At 43.5% G+C, this 20,352-nt stretch overlaps 1 protein-coding gene across 1 annotated transcript in view; it reads left to right on the top strand.

Moving 5' to 3' along the window:
- ROR2 (receptor tyrosine kinase like orphan receptor 2) overlaps positions 1 to 20,352 on the top strand; it is a 434,759-nt gene that overhangs the window by 289,106 nt on the left and 125,301 nt on the right. Inside the window, 1 exon segment of the mRNA XM_033928948.1 lies at positions 16,742 to 16,819. Within this exon segment, the coding sequence (XP_033784839.1) occupies positions 16,742 to 16,819 (78 nt within the window).

Here is a 20,352-nt window from a genome sequence, read left to right as displayed (position 1 = left end):
CTTTCCTAGATTTTGTCAAATATATTTCTTTTGCTTCCGGTAGTTGTGACTGTTTGTAGGTCACAAAAGCTTTTTTCTTTTCTCTCACTAGTTCTGAAATCTCCTCGGAGAACCACTGTGGTTTAATTTTGCTGCGTCGCTTGCTCACGGTTGGTTGCTTCTTGTAGGGTTGATTTTAGGTCCGACCATAGTACCTCGACACTGTCCGACTTGTTATAGATTTGTAGTATTTTGCGGACATGCTCTGAAAATCGGTTCTTTTAAAGTTTAGGACCTTAGTCAATGTATTTGATCTAGTGGCTCTTTTCTTCAGGTGGAACCACACCATGTTATGGTCGCTGGAGCCTAAGGTTTCTCCCACCGCTAATTCTGTGACGCTGTCTCTGTTGGTGAGTAACAGGTCCGGGATTGCCCGATCCCTGGTAGGTTCTAGTACCATCTGCTTGAGGCTTGCTCCTTGCATGGAGTCTAGTAGCCTCTTGCTGCTGCTGGTTGTAGCGTTAAGTTTGTCCCAGTCCACATCAGGCATATTGAAGTCTCCCAACAGCACTGTGTCCCTACGCAGTATGATGTTCTCAATGTCTTCGATTAGTCTGTCGTCTGCATCATCCCCTTGCCTTGGTGGTCTATATACAACACCAAGATACAGGCATTTATTAGTGCCCCTGGCAAGGTTCACCCAGAGGGATTCTCCCTTGTATTTGATGTCTGTGATTTTAGTAACCTTAATGTCTTCTCTAATGTATAGAGCTACTCCTCCTCCTGATTTACCTTCCCTGTCGCAACGGAGTAAGTTGTATCCTGGTATAACCATGGAAACATCCTAAATGTAAGAGTACGAGATGATAATGACCTTTGGTAAATATACCAATGCTAACAAAGCCTGTCTCTGAGTTTTTTTTCAGAGGCAAGGACACTCACAGCAAATGGCTGGCCAATCATACTTGCAGGTTGTCAGGGGGAGTGGCTGAGCTGGTTTAAGATCACCTAAGATCACAAAACCTTAGTGCTTGATTCAGGTGAGGTTCTGTGGGATTTTCTTCTCAACTTATGAGAAAAGAGCCCAGACCTTATCGCACCATATTTAATTTGAGATAAGCAAATACATTTGAAAACATCAAATTCAAAAAGACTCAACATGGGCTGAGTTTTGGCTTCGTTGCCTACATTGGGAGTCCACAAAGCTATAAATAACTAAAAACAAAAATACATATAAAAAATAATACAAATGAAGATAAAAATCACAATACAATTAATACAATCACAAGTAAAAACAATGATATGAGCAATAACTCAATATAACATTACAAAAATAAGAGAAAATTGTCTCTGGGAAAAGGTGACTAAAGTAGCAGATCCAAAGAGTTGAGCGTGGTTGATTTTTTTTTTTTTTTTTTGTCATGACATGGGTCAATAAGAAAACTGAAAAAGTTATGTTTGAACTTAATAACCTTTTTTTTTCTCACATAAAAGGAATGTGGTTTGGACTTTTCTATTACCAAATGTTTGCTCTAAATGAATTCATTAAAATCTTATTTTTTGTTTCTGGATTTTTACCACTGTATTTTTTATCATTGTATTTTCATGTTTTTATATGTCAGTGTATAATAAATTATCTCTAGAACATCTGTATCCACAGTTTTTTGTTTTTATCGGTGGATTGTTTTCACTGTGGATCATTGGGTCTCTCCATTTTTATTTTTTATTTTTTTGTTATGGTCACAAATTATACACGGATATTTATTTATTTTAAAATGTATACACCGCCTAAACTTAGACGGTTTACAAAAACATACATAATAGAAAAACAACCCCAATAAATTACAGATATGTTTGGAAAATAAATAAAAAGACATATGCAATTAAAAATGTGTATGTATACATTTCAATAATAATAATAATATTAATTTTATTCTTATATACCGCCATACCGAAAAAGTTCTAGGTGGTTCAGAACAAGGTGAGCTAATACATGGGATACAGATAAAATACAAATTAGAATAATGGATTTAAAAACAGATAAAGACAGAAAGCATTTACAATATAATTCAGAAAATACCGGCATGGCAGGGAAAGAAGTAATACATAGAACAGATAAAATACATCAAGTTGAATATAAGGAACCTGATTGAAAAAATAAAGCAGATAAATAGGAATAATTTTTTTTATTTTTTTTAAAGAACTTAAATACTTTTATCTTCATGACAATAAGGTGAGGATGCTGGTTGTTAGTCAAAGATATCTAACAAAATAGATCAATAACACATTCCTAGTAAGTTGCTTCCATAACTGATTGCTTTCACTTCTTATGCTATAAATAACAAACCTTCATTTGAAGGTCTGTGATGAGCACCTGCTTAAGAAGTAGGCCTCTCACATTGCATTGGCATGGAATGCTTTGTCTGCAAGATGGCACCTCCCTCCCTGCTCTTCTGCATGCATTCGTTTTGAATGAATATCAGTGTCCATAAAACAATAAAACCAGGGCCAGCTCAGGCGTGCTAGATGAACTCCTGACCTTTTCAGTGCGAACAAGATACATTGCACACCGGACTCTGAAGTAGCTGAGGGCACTTATCACGACTATATTCCACCAGTTATGCTTAGTTAACGGTGTATGGTGTGGTGAATAATGCCATGTCCGCAAAAGCTGTGTGCCTCTCCAAGCAGGGCGCCCCTGACTTGTTAAGAAGTTCATTCGCAGAAGGAAATGTCGCAATGATCAGCACAACTTATCAAGAAGGAAGGTTTTATTCTATTTTTTAAGGATAATGCTCTAAGAAGTGGTTTTAATCTCTTTGTTGCTGTAGTAACATTTTAACTCTATAACAGACTAAACAATCCAGCTTTTGGAAATCTTTTAAAGCAACAATTCATTTCCTTATGGTAAAAAGGAATGTGGTAATTATACTGTAGATGCATAAATACAAATTAACACTTTAAAGGGGTTTTTATTTTAGATGGGAGGACATGCCATGTATAACATTAAAAATATGTTTGAAAATATATATATATTTTTTTAAACTGACCAAGGAAAAGATGATTCCATATAGGGGGCAGTTGAATAACTGGAAGCCTCCAATTAGGAACTCAGAGAGGTTGAGTAGTAGAAGTCTGTTGTATAAGGAAAGCAGATGAGTAGATTTTCTTTACAGAATACTAACATAATCCAGTAGGTACTCGCACTTAGCTAGCCACAAAACTGGCAAAAGCGTGATTCCCTAAGTGTGGCAAGGATGAGTGTAGCCTGCAGTATTCTGTAACCCCCATATTCTGTATATGTCTCCTAAGGTTGTCCACGCACAAATTGCTTGGCTTTATTGGCACTGATAATTGTCAATTCACACCTATAATTGATGCTAATTGGCATCATTTAGAAGTTACTTGCACAAGGTGTGGGTGTTGGTCGGTGCATAATTTAAGAACAGACATTTACCCCCCCCCCCTCTTCTACGAAACCACGCTAGCATTTTTTAGCGCAGAGAGCCACGCTAAATAGCTGGTGCTGCTCCCGACGCTCATAGGAACTCAATGAGCATCGGGAGCAGCACTGACCATTCAGTGCGGCTCTCTGTATTAAAAACCAAAAGCGCAGTTTTGTAGAAAAGGGGGTTGGGCCTGGTTTTAGCTAGCCTAAATGGATATGCCTATACATTATGACTCACACTGGCACTAAGCGTGATTCTATAAGGTGTATATAACTTTTTTTTTTTTACAGAATCATGCTTGGTGTCGATGTTTTAGACACCGTGTATAGAAGCATGCCCTAAGTGCATCAGTGAGATTCCACCTATGCCTAACCCATGCTTCCTCCCCCACCCCCCCACCTTGCAATTATGCTCTATGCAAGTTGAGTTGGTATTTGTAGAATTGTGTATGGGCAGCAGAATGCTGGAATATAAACACATAAGAACATGACAGTTGCCATACTGGGACAGACTGAAGGCTCATCAAGCCCAGTATCTGAGTGCCGATTATAGAATTGTGCCAATAGTGTCAGATGTATAAAAGGAAAGGGGAATTATATACCACCTTTTTGCTTCTTTGGCATTTCAATGCTGACATTCAAAGCGGTGGGCACTGGAGGATTAAGGGCTAGATTCACTAAACCTTCTGATCCTGTACCGACAATCGAAAACCAGCTTTACTGGTTTTACGATCGTTCCCCGACCCAATTCACTAAACTGCTGCCCGATCAATCTCCTATCCGATCTGATCCAACCCATGCAAATTAGTAAAACCCCATGCAAAATAGCCAAGCGATTGATTCACTAACAATTGCTTGGCTATTCTGAATTGGGTTTTACTATCCTAAAACTCAACTGCTGCAGGCCTGTTACTGATAGGTCTGCCTGTTTTTTGTCCATTTTTTTTATGGCACTGATATTTTGCGTGTATTAAACATGGAAAATATCTGGCCAATTAAAAAAAAAAGCCCCCACACACAGAAATGCGGCCCCGCTGCCCTCCCTGAAGAAAAAGGCAGGAAGGATGCCAACTCCCTCCTGCCATCAGGCCTTGGTCCCTCAGAAAAAAAACCCAAAACTTCTCGATGCTGCCTCTCCCTCCCCACCCAAGCGAATATGGCAGGAGGGATGGCCAAAGCAATGGCCAATCAGGGACTTCCTTAGGCTCAACCCTAAGGAAGTCCCTGACTGGCTCAAGTGCCTCAGGCCCCTGTGAGAAGAAGCCCAGATTTATAGGACCGTACCACATATGTGACCTCTAGTGCACCTTTAACCCAATTGTGAGTGTTTCAACTATGCTGCAAGGTTTGGTTATACAGGCTGGAGTTTTTTTTAATGCCAACGACAGATTTCATGACAGCACTATACTACCTATGTTTGACTGTCAATTTATTCTGAGGCTTTTTTTCTCCACCTGCTACCATTGCAGATAGATTGTTATTCGCTCTCTCTGTGGTTTTAATCCTTTTCAACAGTAAAGTAGAGTTAGTATTAACATAAATGTAAATGCCATGTTATAGAAGAATTTTTAAGAGGTGGAAATCTTTTTGTTTTAATGGCTTACTGCAATTCAGTTATCAATGTGAACAATCTGCTCCCCAGTGGAGAGTGGAGCAAGAGATTTACAACATTCTTGAAACCTATTATTTCTTGAGCATTTAGGAGCTTTATTTTTAATCAATGTAGGCTGCTTTTAAGACACAGTTTACATTCATTGCATAAAATGGGACCTGTACACAATTTAATGGTAACATAACACATCTTAATGATGTTCTTGCTTACACGGTGAGATGGTGTGTGAGAGAAGCATCTATTAATCTCCCAGTTTCTTTCATTTGAGATTTCTCCCTTGTTTTATACTACAAATACATAATACTATATTACTGTACAGGAAGATTGCATATGTTTTACCTCATTTATACTTTTTCAGTGCCATGGACTCCTGATGAGGGCATAGTGTCAAAACACAGCTCATGTCAAGCCCACATGGACTTAACCATCACAGATTTATGTAATTTATCACACTAAAAGGATACTTTTGAACCGGATCACCTCTGTTCATTTGGTCATTCCCATTGGGCTTGTTGTTTTGCTGTTTTGACTTGTGGGATTTTTGTTTTCTGGTAGTTTTTTTTTTTTTTTTTTTTACATCTTATTGATAATCCATGTTGATAACTACATCCCTAAGTCTGCTGAAGTGTTGGCTTAGTTCACCAGAGCTTTAATGAGGAAGACCTCTGGCATTGACTGTCTGCTCTTCCTCACACTGGTATACTGTGATAACTGTAAAAAGAGTCTGCTGCCAAAGACTCAACCCTCAGACATGGGGAAGCAGAGGATATGATTGAACACTATGAACTACCTTTGTTAAAAATATTGCTATACCGATTTGAAATGATCCTGGTATTTGTAGAAACAATTTGCATGTGTTGTCTGTCTATTGCTACCTCATCTATAACTTAAACCCTTGGAAACATCCATCGCTGTGTGAGTTCAGTTTGTTGGCCGGTGAACAGGAGAGTGAAATGTTTTTTCCTGCTGGCAAGCCTCAGTCTGATGACACGGAACTGCTAAAATGGACTTTGCCATTGAGATTTATGGAAACCTGGAGGCATTCCATAACTAACTCCCTAAATCAGAGATACATTTTTTTTAAAAATAGTGATAACCCCTAGTGGCTTTTTAAATGCTCTTACCATCCTGTCTGCACAAACAAATCCTGAAATAGAAGTGATTTTCCTAACACCAGTAACTCTGCTCCTTAGAGCGCCAGACTCAGTGTTACTTTGATAATTTGTGACCCTCAATTAATGACTTTACTATTTTCTTTATAAAAGAATTCATTTTGATGTCCAGATCCCAGACCATCCTTCACACAATTGATTACTTTTTCAGGGAAGAGTTTCCCCCTTCCCTCCTCTACAGCCTCTGCAGCCAATGACAGCCAACCTTGACAACCCTGTAAAGATTGTGAACTGCCCACAAAGATGTGATTAGTGGGACAGGATCAGCACAGTTGTTTAATAAATGTGGCCACTTTTGGCCATCTTTGCCAGTTCATTTTCAGTTTCTGTTATAAGTGTAGTATTCTTCTCAGATTAGTGGGGCTGAACGATACCCTCAAGGCTTGTGCACAAAACATTTAAGCAGGATTTAACATTTAAGCCTTAACAAGGGACTAGACTTAGTAGATAAGGACAGGTTCACCCTCTCCAAGGTAGGGAGAACGAGAGGGCACTCTCTAAAATTGAAAGGGGATAGATTCCGTACAAACATAAGGAAGTTCTTCACCCAGAGAGTAGTAGAAAACTAGAACGCTCTTCCGGAGCCTGTCGTAGGGGAAAACACCCTCCAGGGATTCAAGACAAAGTTAGACAAGTTCCTGCTGAATCAGAACGTACACAGGTAGGGCTAGTCTCAGTTAGGGTGCTGGTCTTTGACCAGAGGGCCGCTGCATAAGCGGACTGCTGGGCACGATGGACCACTGGTCTGACCCAGCAGCGGCAATTCTTATGTTCTTATGACTATCAAAGGGTCTCCTAACGGCAGGCTTAAATGGAAATAGTATTAGTATTATTAGTATAGACTATTCTCAATTATAAAAAAAAAATTCCTCTCTTTTAGGCTCTTCTACAATTAGGGTTACCAGATTTTCCTTCGGGAAAATCTGGACCTCCATGGCTACGCCCCCCAGGACTGCCCAGTTCCACCTCTGTCCTGCCCTGTTCCTCCCCCCAGCCATGCCCCCAGACGGCATCCGCGCATGACACAATGATGTCACATGCGCGTGCCGTCACTGCGTTACGTGATGCCCCAGACGGCATCCGCGCATGACACAATGATGTCACATGCGCGTGCCGTCACTGCGCTACGTGATGCCCCAGACGGCATCCGCGCATGACACAATGATGTCACATGCGCGTGCCGTCACTGCGCTACGTGATGCCCCAGACGGCATCCGCGCATGACACAATGATGTCACATGCGCGTGCCGTCACTGCGCTACGTGATGCCCCAGACGGCATCCGCGCATGACACAATGATGTCACATGCGCGTGCCGTCACTGCGCTACGTGATGCCCCAGACGGCATCCGCGCATGACACAATGATGTCACATGCGCGTGCCGTCACTGCGTTAAGTGATGCCCCAGACGGCATCCGCGCATGACACAATGATGTCACATGCGCGTGCCGTCACTGCGTTACGTGATGCCCCAGACGGCATCCGCGCATGACACAATGATGTCACATGCGCGTGCCGTCACTGCGTTAAGTGATGCCCCAGACGGCATCCGCGCATGACACAATGATGTCACATGCGCGTGCCGTCACTGCGTTACGTGATGCCCCAGACGGCATCCGCGCATGACACAATGATGTCACATGCGCGTGCCGTCACTGCGCTACGTGATGCCCCAGACGGCATCCGCGCATGACACAATGATGTCACATGCGCGTGCCGTCACTGCGTTACGTGATGCCCCAGACGGCATCCGCGCATGACACAAAGATGTCACATGCGCGTGCCGTCACTGCGCTACGTGATGCCCCAGACGGCATCCGCGCATGACACAATGATGTCACATGCGCGTGCCGTCACTGCGCTACGTGATGCCCCAGACGGCATCCGCGCATGACACAATGATGTCACATGCGCGTGCCGTCACTGCGTTAAGTGATGCCCCAGACGGCATCCGCGCATGACACAATGATGTCACATGCGCGTGCCGTCACTGCGCTACGTGATGCCCCAGACGGCATCCGCGCATGACACAATGATGTCACACGCGCGTGCCGTCACTGCGCTACGTGATGCCCCAGACGGCATCCGCGCATGACACAATGATGTCACATGCGCGTGCCGTCACTGCGCTACGTGATGCCCCAGACGGCATCCGCGCATGACACAATGATGTCACATGCGCGTGCCGTCACTGCGTTACGTGATGCCCCAGACGGCATCCGCGCATGACACAATGATGTCACATGCGCGTGCCGTCACTGCGTTAAGTGATGCCCCAGACGGCATCCGCGCATGACACAATGATGTCACATGCGCGTGCCGTCACTGCGCTACGTGATGCCCCAGACGGCATCCGCGCATGACACAATGATGTCACATGCGCGTGCCGTCACTGCGCTACGTGATGCCCCAGACGGCATCCGCGCATGACACAATGATGTCACATGCGCGTGCCGTCACTGCGCTACGTGATGCGCCAGACGGCATCCGCGCATGACACAATGATGTCACATGCGCGTGCCGTCACTGCGTTACGTGATGCCCCAGACGGCATCCGCGCATGACACAATGATGTCACATGCGCGTGCCGTCACTGCGCTACGTGATGCCCCAGACGGCATCCGCGCATGACACAATGATGTCACATGCGCGTGCCGTCACTGCGCTACGTGATGCCCCAGACGGCATCCGCGCATGACACAATGATGTCACATGCGCGTGCCGTCACTGCGCTACGTGATGCCCCAGACGGCATCCGCGCATGACACAATGATGTCACATGCGCGTGCCGTCACTGCGTTACGTGATGCCCCAGACGGCATCCGCGCATGACACAATGATGTCACATGCGCGTGCCGTCACTGCGCTACGTGATGCCCCAGACGGCATCCGCGCATGACACAATGATGTCACATGCGCGTGCCGTCACTGCGCTACGTGATGCCCCAGACGGCATCCGCGCATGACACAATGATGTCACATGCGCGTGCCGTCACTGCGCTACGTGATGCCCCAGACGGCATCCGCGCATGACACAATGATGTCACATGCGCGTGCCGTCACTGCGTTACGTGATGCCCCAGACGGCATCCGCGCATGACACAATGATGTCACATGCGCGTGCCGTCACTGCGTTAAGTGATGCCCCAGACGGCATCCGCGCATGACACAATGATGTCACATGCGCGTGCCTTCACTGCGCTACGTGATGCCCCAGACGGCATCCGCGCATGACACAATGATGTCACATGCGCGTGCCGTCACTGCGCTACGTGATGCCCCAGACGGCATCAGCGCATGACACAATGATGTCACATGCGCGTGCCGTCACTGCGCTACGTGATGCCCCAGACGGCATCCGCGCATGACACAATGATGTCACATGCGCGTGCCGTCACTGCGTTGCATGATGCCCCTTCCCGATGCGATTATGTCAAAAGGGGAGGACATGTCCGAGGAAATCCAGCGACTGGTAACCATACCTATAATGTACAAATACATACAAAGGAAGGAACATTAAAACCAAAAACAGTGAGGCAAACAGTGCATAAGATAAGAACATGGTGAAATAATTAGAAAAGAGTTCATAAACTTTTGGAAGGAAAAAAAAAAGAGTTTAAAGGTTCATTAGTCTTGGTCTCTTGTGAGGAGTGTTTTCTACTTAAGTCTCTTACATCTTTCACCTCTTGTTGCAGATTGAACACCTTCGTCCTGTGTGTAACTGCCTTTTATCTGTTTTAGGCTGGTTGGTATTTATTTATTTTGGAATTCAGCAGTAGCAGTCCTCTCGCGGCCAGTGTTTAGGGGGGTGCAAACAGGGCAATTGCCCTAGGCTCCCAGACAGTATGGGGCCCAAGAGTACCTGAATGAGGAGACAGCTTGCTGATAGGCCATGAGGCCCTCTTCCAGATTTCTGCCCTGGGCCCCAGCATGTTTAACACTAGCCCTCTCATTTATCAATTATGCTAGATATAGTTTTGCTTTTGGGCATGGGCTGAGCCCTCTTTTGTCCTTCTTACTCTCTTTGGAGCCAATGCAGAAAGCTAAACCTGCCCGAAGTGTGCAGTTAGTACTACATCGGTGCTAAACTTTCTGGTCACAAGAGTTTTATACAGAAGTAAAACCTCACATTAGACATCAGCACACCTCATATTAATATGGAGGCTTTTGGCTATTCTGCCCCAATGCAGAGAACTGCTGTAGAAAGCATGTATGATGTGGAAACCTGAATGCCAGGGCTGAGAAGGCATTGTAGGGTTAGCTTGGTCTCTGCAGAAGGGAAGGAATAGCTAACAACTCCTTGCCCCACAAAATGCCTTGTAGTCTAATGGACACACCAATCCCCATTGATACCCCCCAAATATGTCCGATAGTCTAATGGACTCAACCTTCCCAGGCCCCCCAGCATACTTCATACGGCCATCTTCTAAAATGGAAACCTGAACCTATATGGTCCATTCTGGGACATACCTTGCAGGTTTAGTTTTTTTAAAATGTAGTATACTGACCCTATATGGTGCATCCCAGAATGCACTGTATGGTAAAGAGTGATGCAGGGAGACAAAGATTTTTTTTCCCTATCTTCACCCCATCTCCATAGTCAAGCAGACCTTGCAACCCCATCCTTTTACCATCCCCACATTCTCTACCCCCATTCTATCACCATCCCCACAATCCTAATTTTCTTTCCTGCATCTCTGCCCAAAGCTGAAAGGAAGAGTTTATGCAATTTTATGGGCCTGACAAGCATTGTAGATAAACAACTTAGGCCTATAGTTTAAAAGACAAATTACAATATTTAATATTTAAAGGGTAACAATATTTAATATTGATAATTCAGCCTTGCTGAATCACCAGCCATCAAACAGTAGCTCTCTACAGCTCAAAAGTAGTCTAGTGGATACACCGAAAGATGCAACGCAGCCCCATTCTGACCTATGCCTCCTGCCATTGGTTGCACAGCGATGCTTCTGATTGTCTGTAACACTCTTTCCCATTGGCCTGCATTGTAAGTTGTAGAGGTTGAAAGCGGAAATGTACCAAGCTGTGCATGCTGGTCTGACTTGTCCCCATTACTGCAGAATTACCATTATGATGCTCCCATTCTCGTGTCACTACTCATAACATTTTACTGTAACAACAGTATTACCATGCAATTGTTTTAAATTTGTTCTCCATTACCACAGTAATTACCACATAATCGTGTTATTGCTGTGGTAGTTGTTTTTATGTTGCTCTTTACTACACTGATTCAGGCATCAGCATTTTTATAAATAGCACAGAGGCAGAAGCAAGTGGCCATCACTCTTGTCTCCTGTTTAAGGTGCATTGGGGAGGGGGGACATAGGAGTTGTGGAGAGGGAGTTAGTGTCTATTAGACTATCCGGGATTTATCATGGGAGTATCCAGGGGTATGTAGAGGGGTGAGTGTTCCCCTAGACTACATGATCGGGCCAAATGGTTATCACCCATCATATACATTCACTCATCTGTCCCCAGGCACTTCTGGTCTTCCTGCCTACTTCACTCCTTCAGGCTCTGTTAAAACAACAAAACACACCATTTACACACTTCTAAAACCTGACCATGCTCTTCCGAACACCTCCTGGTTGCCACCTGGCCTCCCTGACTCTCATTGACCCTCTGGGTCTTTGGGAAGCTTCCTGTACCATTACCAGTCTCTCTGCCAGTTGCCACTGGCCCTGACAGTCCCTCTGCTGGTTATTTGCCAGTCTCCTTTGGCCAATGCTCTCAGGGTCTATAAGCTGCTTCCTTCTGGGTCTTCTGACAGCTCCTGGTACCATTACTGGTCTCTCTGCTGGTTACTACCGGCCCCAACAGTCCCTTTGCTGGTTGCTTGCCAGTCCCCATCAGCCTAGGATCCCAAACTTTTCTAGCAGCTTTTTCCTGTTTGTCCACTGGGTCACTGTAGGGCCACCACCTGTCACTTGAATTACCAGCCTTTTGGCCCACTGGTCCTAGACACTCTTCACTGGTCCCTCCGCTGGTCATCAAGCTTGAGTACCCTCCAGTCACTCCAAGCTCTACTGGACCCTCTAGCTACTCCACTGCTCCCTGAGGACTCTCCTAGTCGCTCAATCTCAACTCCCATAAGACTCTCCCAGTCACTCAGTCTCTTGGTCACTCGCACATTCTTCACCAGGCCCTCTGCCAATTGTCAATCTTGAGCCTTTCCTGGTCACTTCAAGCTCTAGAATCCAATCTATAATCAACTAACACTCTTAATCCCTCGGGGAGAATGTTTGAACTTAGAAAAATATAAAATAAAAGTTCTTTAAATAATGGACATCAGTATGAGCCCTTAGCAAACAAACGAGGGATTGTGGGCTCGTGCCGCGTTGTGGGGGCGTTTTGGGGGGTTTGGGGGATTGTAACCCCCCCATTTTACTGAAAACTTCACTTTTTCCCTAAAAAACATGGAAACAATTAAGTTTCCAGTATAATGAGGGCGGTTACAACCCCCCAAACCCTCACAATGCCGCTGCGATCTGTATTAAGTAAAGTGCGGGGGGTTCCCCAACAAAACCCCCCCGTCGGAGCCCCTAAAAACACTCTTTTTCTTCTGCGCACGCTTCCATCTTGCGCTCAGTTGTCGGCGCGCGCCTTTGTCTTCGGCGGTTTTGTCTATGAACCATTATTTAACTTTAGGTGTGACCATTTATATCAATTAAGCTTGGTGTAAATCGTCACACCTAAATTAGGCACAGATCTCCCTTATTCTATAACAGCACACAGAAATTACAGGAATGCCCCCGATCTGCCCAAGACCTTCCAGTGATCATGCCCCCTTCTTGGATCCATGCGTAAAATGTATGTGTGGTGCTGGTCTTGTAAATATATGCACAGAACATTTAATTGCTTCCAATTAGCACTGATAATTCATTGTTAGAGGTCAAATATTAGCATTAATTGGCTCATTCAATTAAATTGCATGTGCAACTTTGCACTTGCAGTATATAATGCCATTTGTAGAATTCAGGGGAATGTGTATATTTATATGAATGTGATTTATAGTAACATAGTAAATGACGACAGATAAAAAGCTACGTGGTCCATCTAGTCTGGCCAACAGTCACACTCCTCATCAAGGCAATGTTGAACCAAAAATCTAGTAATGATTTATTTTACTCAGTTCCTCTATAAGATGTCCCTCCCTCCCGCCTCGCCCCCCCCTCTCCGCAATAGGCAAGACCTGTAATCAAATGATATGAATGTGGTATAAATACACATAATTGCTCCTGATCAAATAGAATGTTAGGAATTATCAGGAAAGGAATGGAAAACAAAGATCAAAATGTTCTAATGCCCTTGTATCGCTCTATGGTACAGCCGCACTGCTGTTTGCAATTCTGGTTGGTGCATCTAAAACAAGAGTTAAATTAGAAAAGGTAGAGAAAAGGATGATGAAAATGATAAAAGGGATGATATGACTTCTCTATGAGGAAAGGCTAAAGTGGCTAGGAGAGGAGAGGAGACAGCTCAGGGCTGATATGATAGAGGTCTATAAAATACTGAGTGGAGTAGAAAGGGTAGAGGTGAATCGTTTGTTTACTCTTTGCAAAAATATTAGGACTAGGGGGCATGCGATGATGCTACTAAGTAGTAGTTTTAAAACAAGCTGAAGAAAATATTTCTTCACACAATGTGTAATTAAACTCTGGAATTCATTGCCAGAGAATGTGGTGAAATCAGTTAGCTTAGCAGGGTTTATAAAAGGTTTGAATAATTTCCTAAAAGAGAAGTCCATAGGCCATTAGTGCGATAGCTTGGGGAAATCCACTGCTTATTTCTAGGATAAGAGCATAAATATCTGTTTTACTACTTGGAATCTTGCTAGGTAGTTGAAGCCAGGATACTGGGCTTGATGGACCTTCGGTCTGTCCCAGTATGGCACAGACCATAGAAGGCAATCCGGCATCAGCCACATTTCTCCAGTGCTGAAGTTGCTTTCAAAGCTAACTCCAGCCTGCCGTGATCTGTCTTGCCATATACGGAACAAAGACTGTAGATGTCTATCTGGCATCGGCTTCACTTCCCTGCTGCTGGGGCTGCATTTAAGCATCATTCCTGTGTATCATAAACAAAGTTATGGTTGTTGATCTGATGAGTTTTGTCTATACTATCCTCTCTCTATTTAGGGATCATTTGTGTCTATCCCATGCATTTTTCAACTGTCACTGTTTTTGCCTCCACCACCTCCTCGGAGAGGGCATTTCAGGCATCCACACTGTCTTTGTGAAAAAGTATTTTCTGGCATTACTCTTAAGTCTACCACCCCACAACCTCATATTTTTACCGTTTCTTCATCTCTGGAAAAGATTTGTTTATAGATTAATACCATTCAAGTAATTAAATGTCTGCTTCAAATCTCCTATATCCCTTCTTTCCTCTAGGGTATATGTATTCAGGTATTCAAGCCTCTTCTTATATGTCTCTTGGTGGGTGTCAGGTCAAAAGCGTGCCGGGACAAAGGCGCGCCCAGACAATTGAGCGCAGCGTGGAGGTGCACGCCGCTCTAAATTACTGTTTTTAGGGCTCTGATGAGGGGGCGTGGGGGGAACCCCCCACTTTACTTAATAGAAATCGCGCCGCATTGTGGGGGCATTGTGGGGGGTTTGGGGGGTTGTAACCCCCCACATTTTACTGAAAACTTCACTTTTTCCCTGTTTTTAGGGAAAAAGTTAAGTTTACAGTAAAATGTGGAGGGTTAAAACCCCCCATAACGCCGGATAAGTAAAGTGGGGGGTTCCCCCCCACGCCCCCTCATCGGAGCCCTAAAAACAGTAATTTAGAGCGGCGCGCACCTCCGCGCTGCGCTCAATTGTCCGGGCGCGCCTTTGTCTTTCGCGCCGTTGTCTATGAACCCTCTTGGTGCAATCCCGATATCATTTTCATTGCCTTCCTCAGTTGTACTCTTACTCCTGAACAATGCCCAGTTAAATGATGCTGGAACTGAGCTGGAAGCATTTGAGGCACTTTGAAGCCTTAAACTGGGGAAAGTGGCTGGGTTAGATAGCCTGGACCATTGGATTTCCTTTGGTGGGACTGCTCCAAACTATGCATGATCCTCAATTATGGCAAGCCTTAATTATGTTAGCATAGTAACATACTAAATGACAGCAGATAAAGACCCGAATGGTCCATCCAGTCTGTCCAACCCTGCATGCTCCATAAAAATCAATCAGTTAATTAAAATTGTCCTTTTTCTTAGATATTTCTGGGCCAGAGCCCTGCCCGGTAGTGTGCTTAGGTTCTATCTACTAGAGTTTCCATCAAAGCTCAATTTTGACTTGCCAGTTGGGAGCAATAGTCCTCATCTTAGTAGAAGATCAAACAGAATTTGTTAGTGGTCTGAGTGGGATAAAGAATATATGTAGATTGATAGCAGACCTCACCCAGGATGAAGGAATAATTTTGAGCCTGGATGCTGAGAAAGCATTCAATAAAATAACATTGAATTACGTGTTTTGGATATTGGAACAGTGGGGCATTGGAGATATGATGATGAGTTGAATTTGACCTCTATATTCTTAGCTTAGGGCAAGACCTACTACCCCTATTACTGTAATATATCATTTCTATGGTACTACTAGACATTAAACATTCAAGAGACAGTCTCTGCTCAGTAGAGATTGCAGTCTAATTAAACAAATAGGACAAGTAGGGGGTTAGGGAGTTTTAATTAATGGGTAGTGTCACAAGAATTTGAGCTAAGAGGGACCAGTCAAGGGTAGGTGATCAAACATTAAAAATCAGTGAGACCCGGATAACTGCAGCAATCGTTAAAAATTTGCATGTTCCTAGGAACCCCTTAACAGAATGTGCTGATGGTTTTTGATCTATTAGGGCAAGTCAAACAGTTTGCAGAGCTAAAGGTGAATTCTTAGAAATTGGTGACATTGCCCATGGATCTATAGCTGCTGAAGTGTTGGTGAAGGCCTTTCCCATTTTGTTGGGAAAGTAAGAAAGCTGGAGTATGGATTCCACAGAAGCTGAGAAACTCTTATATAGGATCAATATGAAGGAAATGGTGAAATAGGACAGTGAATCCGTTGGATCTCTGGAAAGATTTCCCACTGACCTTGTTTGGCAGGTGCGCTTTATATAAGGTGATACATCTGCCAAGTTTGATGTATGGCCTGCAGGTACTACACTACTGGTTATCTTACAGTGATTTGGCAGCTCTACAAATACCAATAGGCTTATATGGAAGGGAAGAAAAGTTAGAATAAGTTTTGTATTTTATCCCAACTCTAAAGGACCTAGATGGGTGGGGATGCCTGATCTTGAGGTATATAATGTCACCTGCCAGATGAGGTGTGTGTGTGGGAATGGTTTTTTTGTTTTGTTTTAATTACTGTATATGTATTTGTGTAAACTGTGGAGCACCTTGAAATATTACAATATATAAAACAATAAATGGAGATTTAAACGTTTTCTTTTACTGAGAAGAAATGAACAAACTTGAAACTGCTTTGGTATATTAAAACTGATTTCTTTTTTTCCTAGGTGAAATGGAATTACCAGACTTTAGTGATTCTTTGGGGCAAGCAGATGGCCATGACAGACTAATTCCAACATCTAAAGGTAAAAAAAACCCCAAAACCAACAAATAAAATCCTGCTTCATAGCTCAAATAGTGTTCTGGACCAACATTTTTTCATTCATAGATGCTACTGTACATGACCTTTCTGGGGCCTCCTATTTTTTGGGAGTCATAAGGAGATCTCACAAATTTTGTGTACTTACACGATAATTAGAAATGACTGCCTAGATTTGCTTGCAGCATTACTGATTCTCGTCTTGACTTGTATTGGAGCAGAATACTCTAGTACAGTGTTCTTCAACCACCGGTCCATGGACCAGTGCCGGTCCACAGAAATTTCCTGCCGGTCCACAGGGCCAGCAGGTGCATCAGGCCCAAAACAGTGTTCTTCAACCGCCAGTCCACGGTGCGATTGATGCGGCGTTATCTTCGAGCCAGCTCCCTCTTCCTAACTGGTTCAGTGCACAAAGCCACGGGCAGTGGCTCCTACGCGCGTCCTGCGCCTGAACCGTAAGCCTTCTCTCTGACGTTGCAACTGAAAAGGATTTAGGTCCCAATTCCTGCTCCATACTTTCTCTGTCTCTGTCATTTGGAAGTCAGGTACCTGGGGACATATCTTAAAGACCAGAAATCATCTTCCAAAACATGTCCAAATTTTATTATGAACTTCACATTCCTTTTATATGAATCAGGTTTGTCAGCAGGTGTCAGCATGTGACATAAACACAAACCATATATGGACACAGGTCACATGAAACTTTAAAGACATCAGCATTTTTTCTATCTGGAGACTGAAGTCCACAGAGGGTCAGAAAAAGCCTTAACCAGCAGAGCTTCTAATCTAAATCTGTCTGTAAATACGGCTTAACAAAACAATTGAATTCACTTCACAACATCTCTGTTCAAACATACATGTCCTTGTAGTATTTTCAAAGAAAGAAAGACAAACAGGGTCTGGCTTTTACAGCTTGAAAACAAGGCCTAAGGACTTGATAGTGTCCCTTCAGCAACGTCAGAGGGAAGGCTTCCAGATGAGGCATGGGGCGTGCAAGGTGCAATTAGTACTATTATGGGGGCGGGGTCTGGGGTAGAGATGGGCGGGGTCTGGCCCACGACTTAGCTGGTGTTCTTCAACCGCCAGTCCACGGACCGATGCTGGTCCACAGAATAATTCTTTTATTTCTGCCGGTCCATAGGTGTAAAAAGGTTGAAAAACACTGCTCTAGTGGATGCTGGCGGATAAGAACCAGTCTACCACACAGTGCTTCCTTTCTTTAAACTGCTTGACAACAAAGAACTAAGAGATCACATTTAAAGTGAAATAGCAAAGGCAGTATGGAGAAATTTTGACATCGCCAGACTTAGTGCATTTATATTAGTGGAATAGGATCACTGTGATACAGAATTGATGCAAGATTTTTTTACTTCATTTTTGTAATTTGTGGGTATGACTGAGGGAGTGTATGCTGCGTATTTTACTTAGATCTGTCCTATTTAATATGGAGTTCCTTTCTTTTTATGTATTTTTAATTGTAAATCGCTTGGACCCGTCGTAAGAACAAGTGGTATGACAAGTTTTAATAAAACATAAAAACAAATTCTAGTCACTTAACAGAAAATAAAATGTATTCTCACTTTGATGTCTGGGCATTTTATCTTACTAATCTGCCTGGTCCCAGCCTTTCCTTTCTCCTTTTTTGTGTATTGGCTTTCTCCAAGTGCTTTCTCTGGATCGTGCTTTTATTTATTCTTTCTTTTCCTGTCTTCCTTTGCTTTCTTTATCTTTTCCTGGCATTTATTGTTCTCCCTTCATTCTTTATGTTTGTGCATCTCTACTCTGCAGCTAGATTTTACCCCTCATTCTCCTCTTCTCTCACCCTTTAGTTCTCAGTTTCCCTCATTACTTACCAAAGAACTTTCCATCTTCCACGGTTGCCCCTCCCTGGGCCTCATTTATCTTCCTCTAGTACTCATTCCCTCATCAACTCCTCCTGGCATTCAGCCCCTTTCTTTCTCTTACCGGCTACCCAGGTTTTGTACTTAACAGGTTTTGGGACTTACCTCTTTGATGATAGATTTTGGGCTCCTTTTACTAAGCAGCGGTAGTGTTTTTAGCGTGCGTTAACCCCCGCACTACACGGAAAAACGAACGCCAGCTCTATAGCGGCATTAGCGTCTAGCGCGTGCGCTAAAAACGCTAGGGCAGCTTAGTAAAAGGAGCCCTTTGTGTTCTCACCTGATCGTTTTCTTATTCTTACTTTGTTTTTGAATGTCTGGTGTCAGGACTTTGCTTTGAGTTCTTTTTCATTTTTTTTTTTTTTTTTTTTTTACAGACTTGACTGTGATACTTGTGAATTTTCTTTTTCTATGGTATTCATTTTTCTGATAAGTTGTACTTGACCTTAATTTAAAATGCAAGTAGTAATAACTGACGAGCGTACACATATTATCAATGCTCTACCAAATGAAAATTAAGAGCAAAGGGAACAGAGCTACCACTTTCAAAACCACTAGTGTACTGTACTTGAACACACCTTTGCACCACAAGCAGATGTAATCCTCCCACACTGCAGTCCTAAGACTGAGATCAGACTGTGGTTGAACCCAAGAAAGAAAGAAACGCAGAGACGAAGAAAAAAGAAGATTGTAATCACTAGTCTGACAGATTATGTAGGTTTCTGATGTATAGCCTGCATTTCCTTCTGACACAGTGCATGATCTGTGTTCTCACCTAAGGCGGGAAGCCTGCAGGGTTAATTCTTTAACTAAATGTTTCAATCCTGATACATAACTTGCTTGTATGTGCAGCAGTCTAGGTCTGCATCTGATCTTCCTGTGATGCCTGCAATTATATTTTTGCTTAGACAGTCTGATTGGTAACGTAAATAAGAATTTTGTGTAACTAAAAACATTTTGCTGTTCTATTTCAATACTTTTCCTTTGAATTGTAGTTTCTCTCTCACTTCTGCATTTTCTTTAGAAAGTCTCTTATAAGTGGCCACATTAACCAAAGGCATTCAACATTTTTCTTATGCACAGAATACAAAGAACAATAATAATTTTCAAATTTAGTCTCAAGATCAAAGGCTGTGGTCATGTCATCAGCCATACAAGAGGTGCAAGGGTTAGGCCCAGAAGACACTACATATTGTTTAAACATAGTGGGATTTTTTTTAACTTACTCATAGAACAGTGTGTGTATGAATGAAACACTTTCAAAATATGTAAGACAATAAGGGGAAAATTCTGTATAGGACGCTGGTCTCAGCACACTGGCATCCTATACAGAATCGCGTCTCCCTAACAGACAGATGTCTAACCCTGCCTAACCATCCCAATTCTCTAACTGGCACACATGTCACAGGCACCGATTAGAGAATCACACCTGATCTCTTGCCATCAGCTGAGCAGCTGCGGCAGGGAACCTCCACCCCAACGACGTCAGCCGGCAGGAGGAATGCCCACTCCCTCCTACCCCCAAACACCCGAACTCCTCTCACAGCAGTGGGGCAAGAGGGATACCTACTCTCTCCTGCCCCTGAACTCCTGAACCCCTCCCACAGCAGCGGGGCAG

The sequence above is a fragment of the Geotrypetes seraphini genome, chromosome 1 (assembly GCF_902459505.1).
Source record: "Geotrypetes seraphini chromosome 1, aGeoSer1.1, whole genome shotgun sequence".
Lineage (NCBI taxonomy): Eukaryota > Metazoa > Chordata > Amphibia > Gymnophiona > Dermophiidae > Geotrypetes > Geotrypetes seraphini.
The sequence above is the reverse complement of the archived record's forward strand: the minus strand, read 5'-3'. Positions and strand labels throughout refer to the sequence as shown.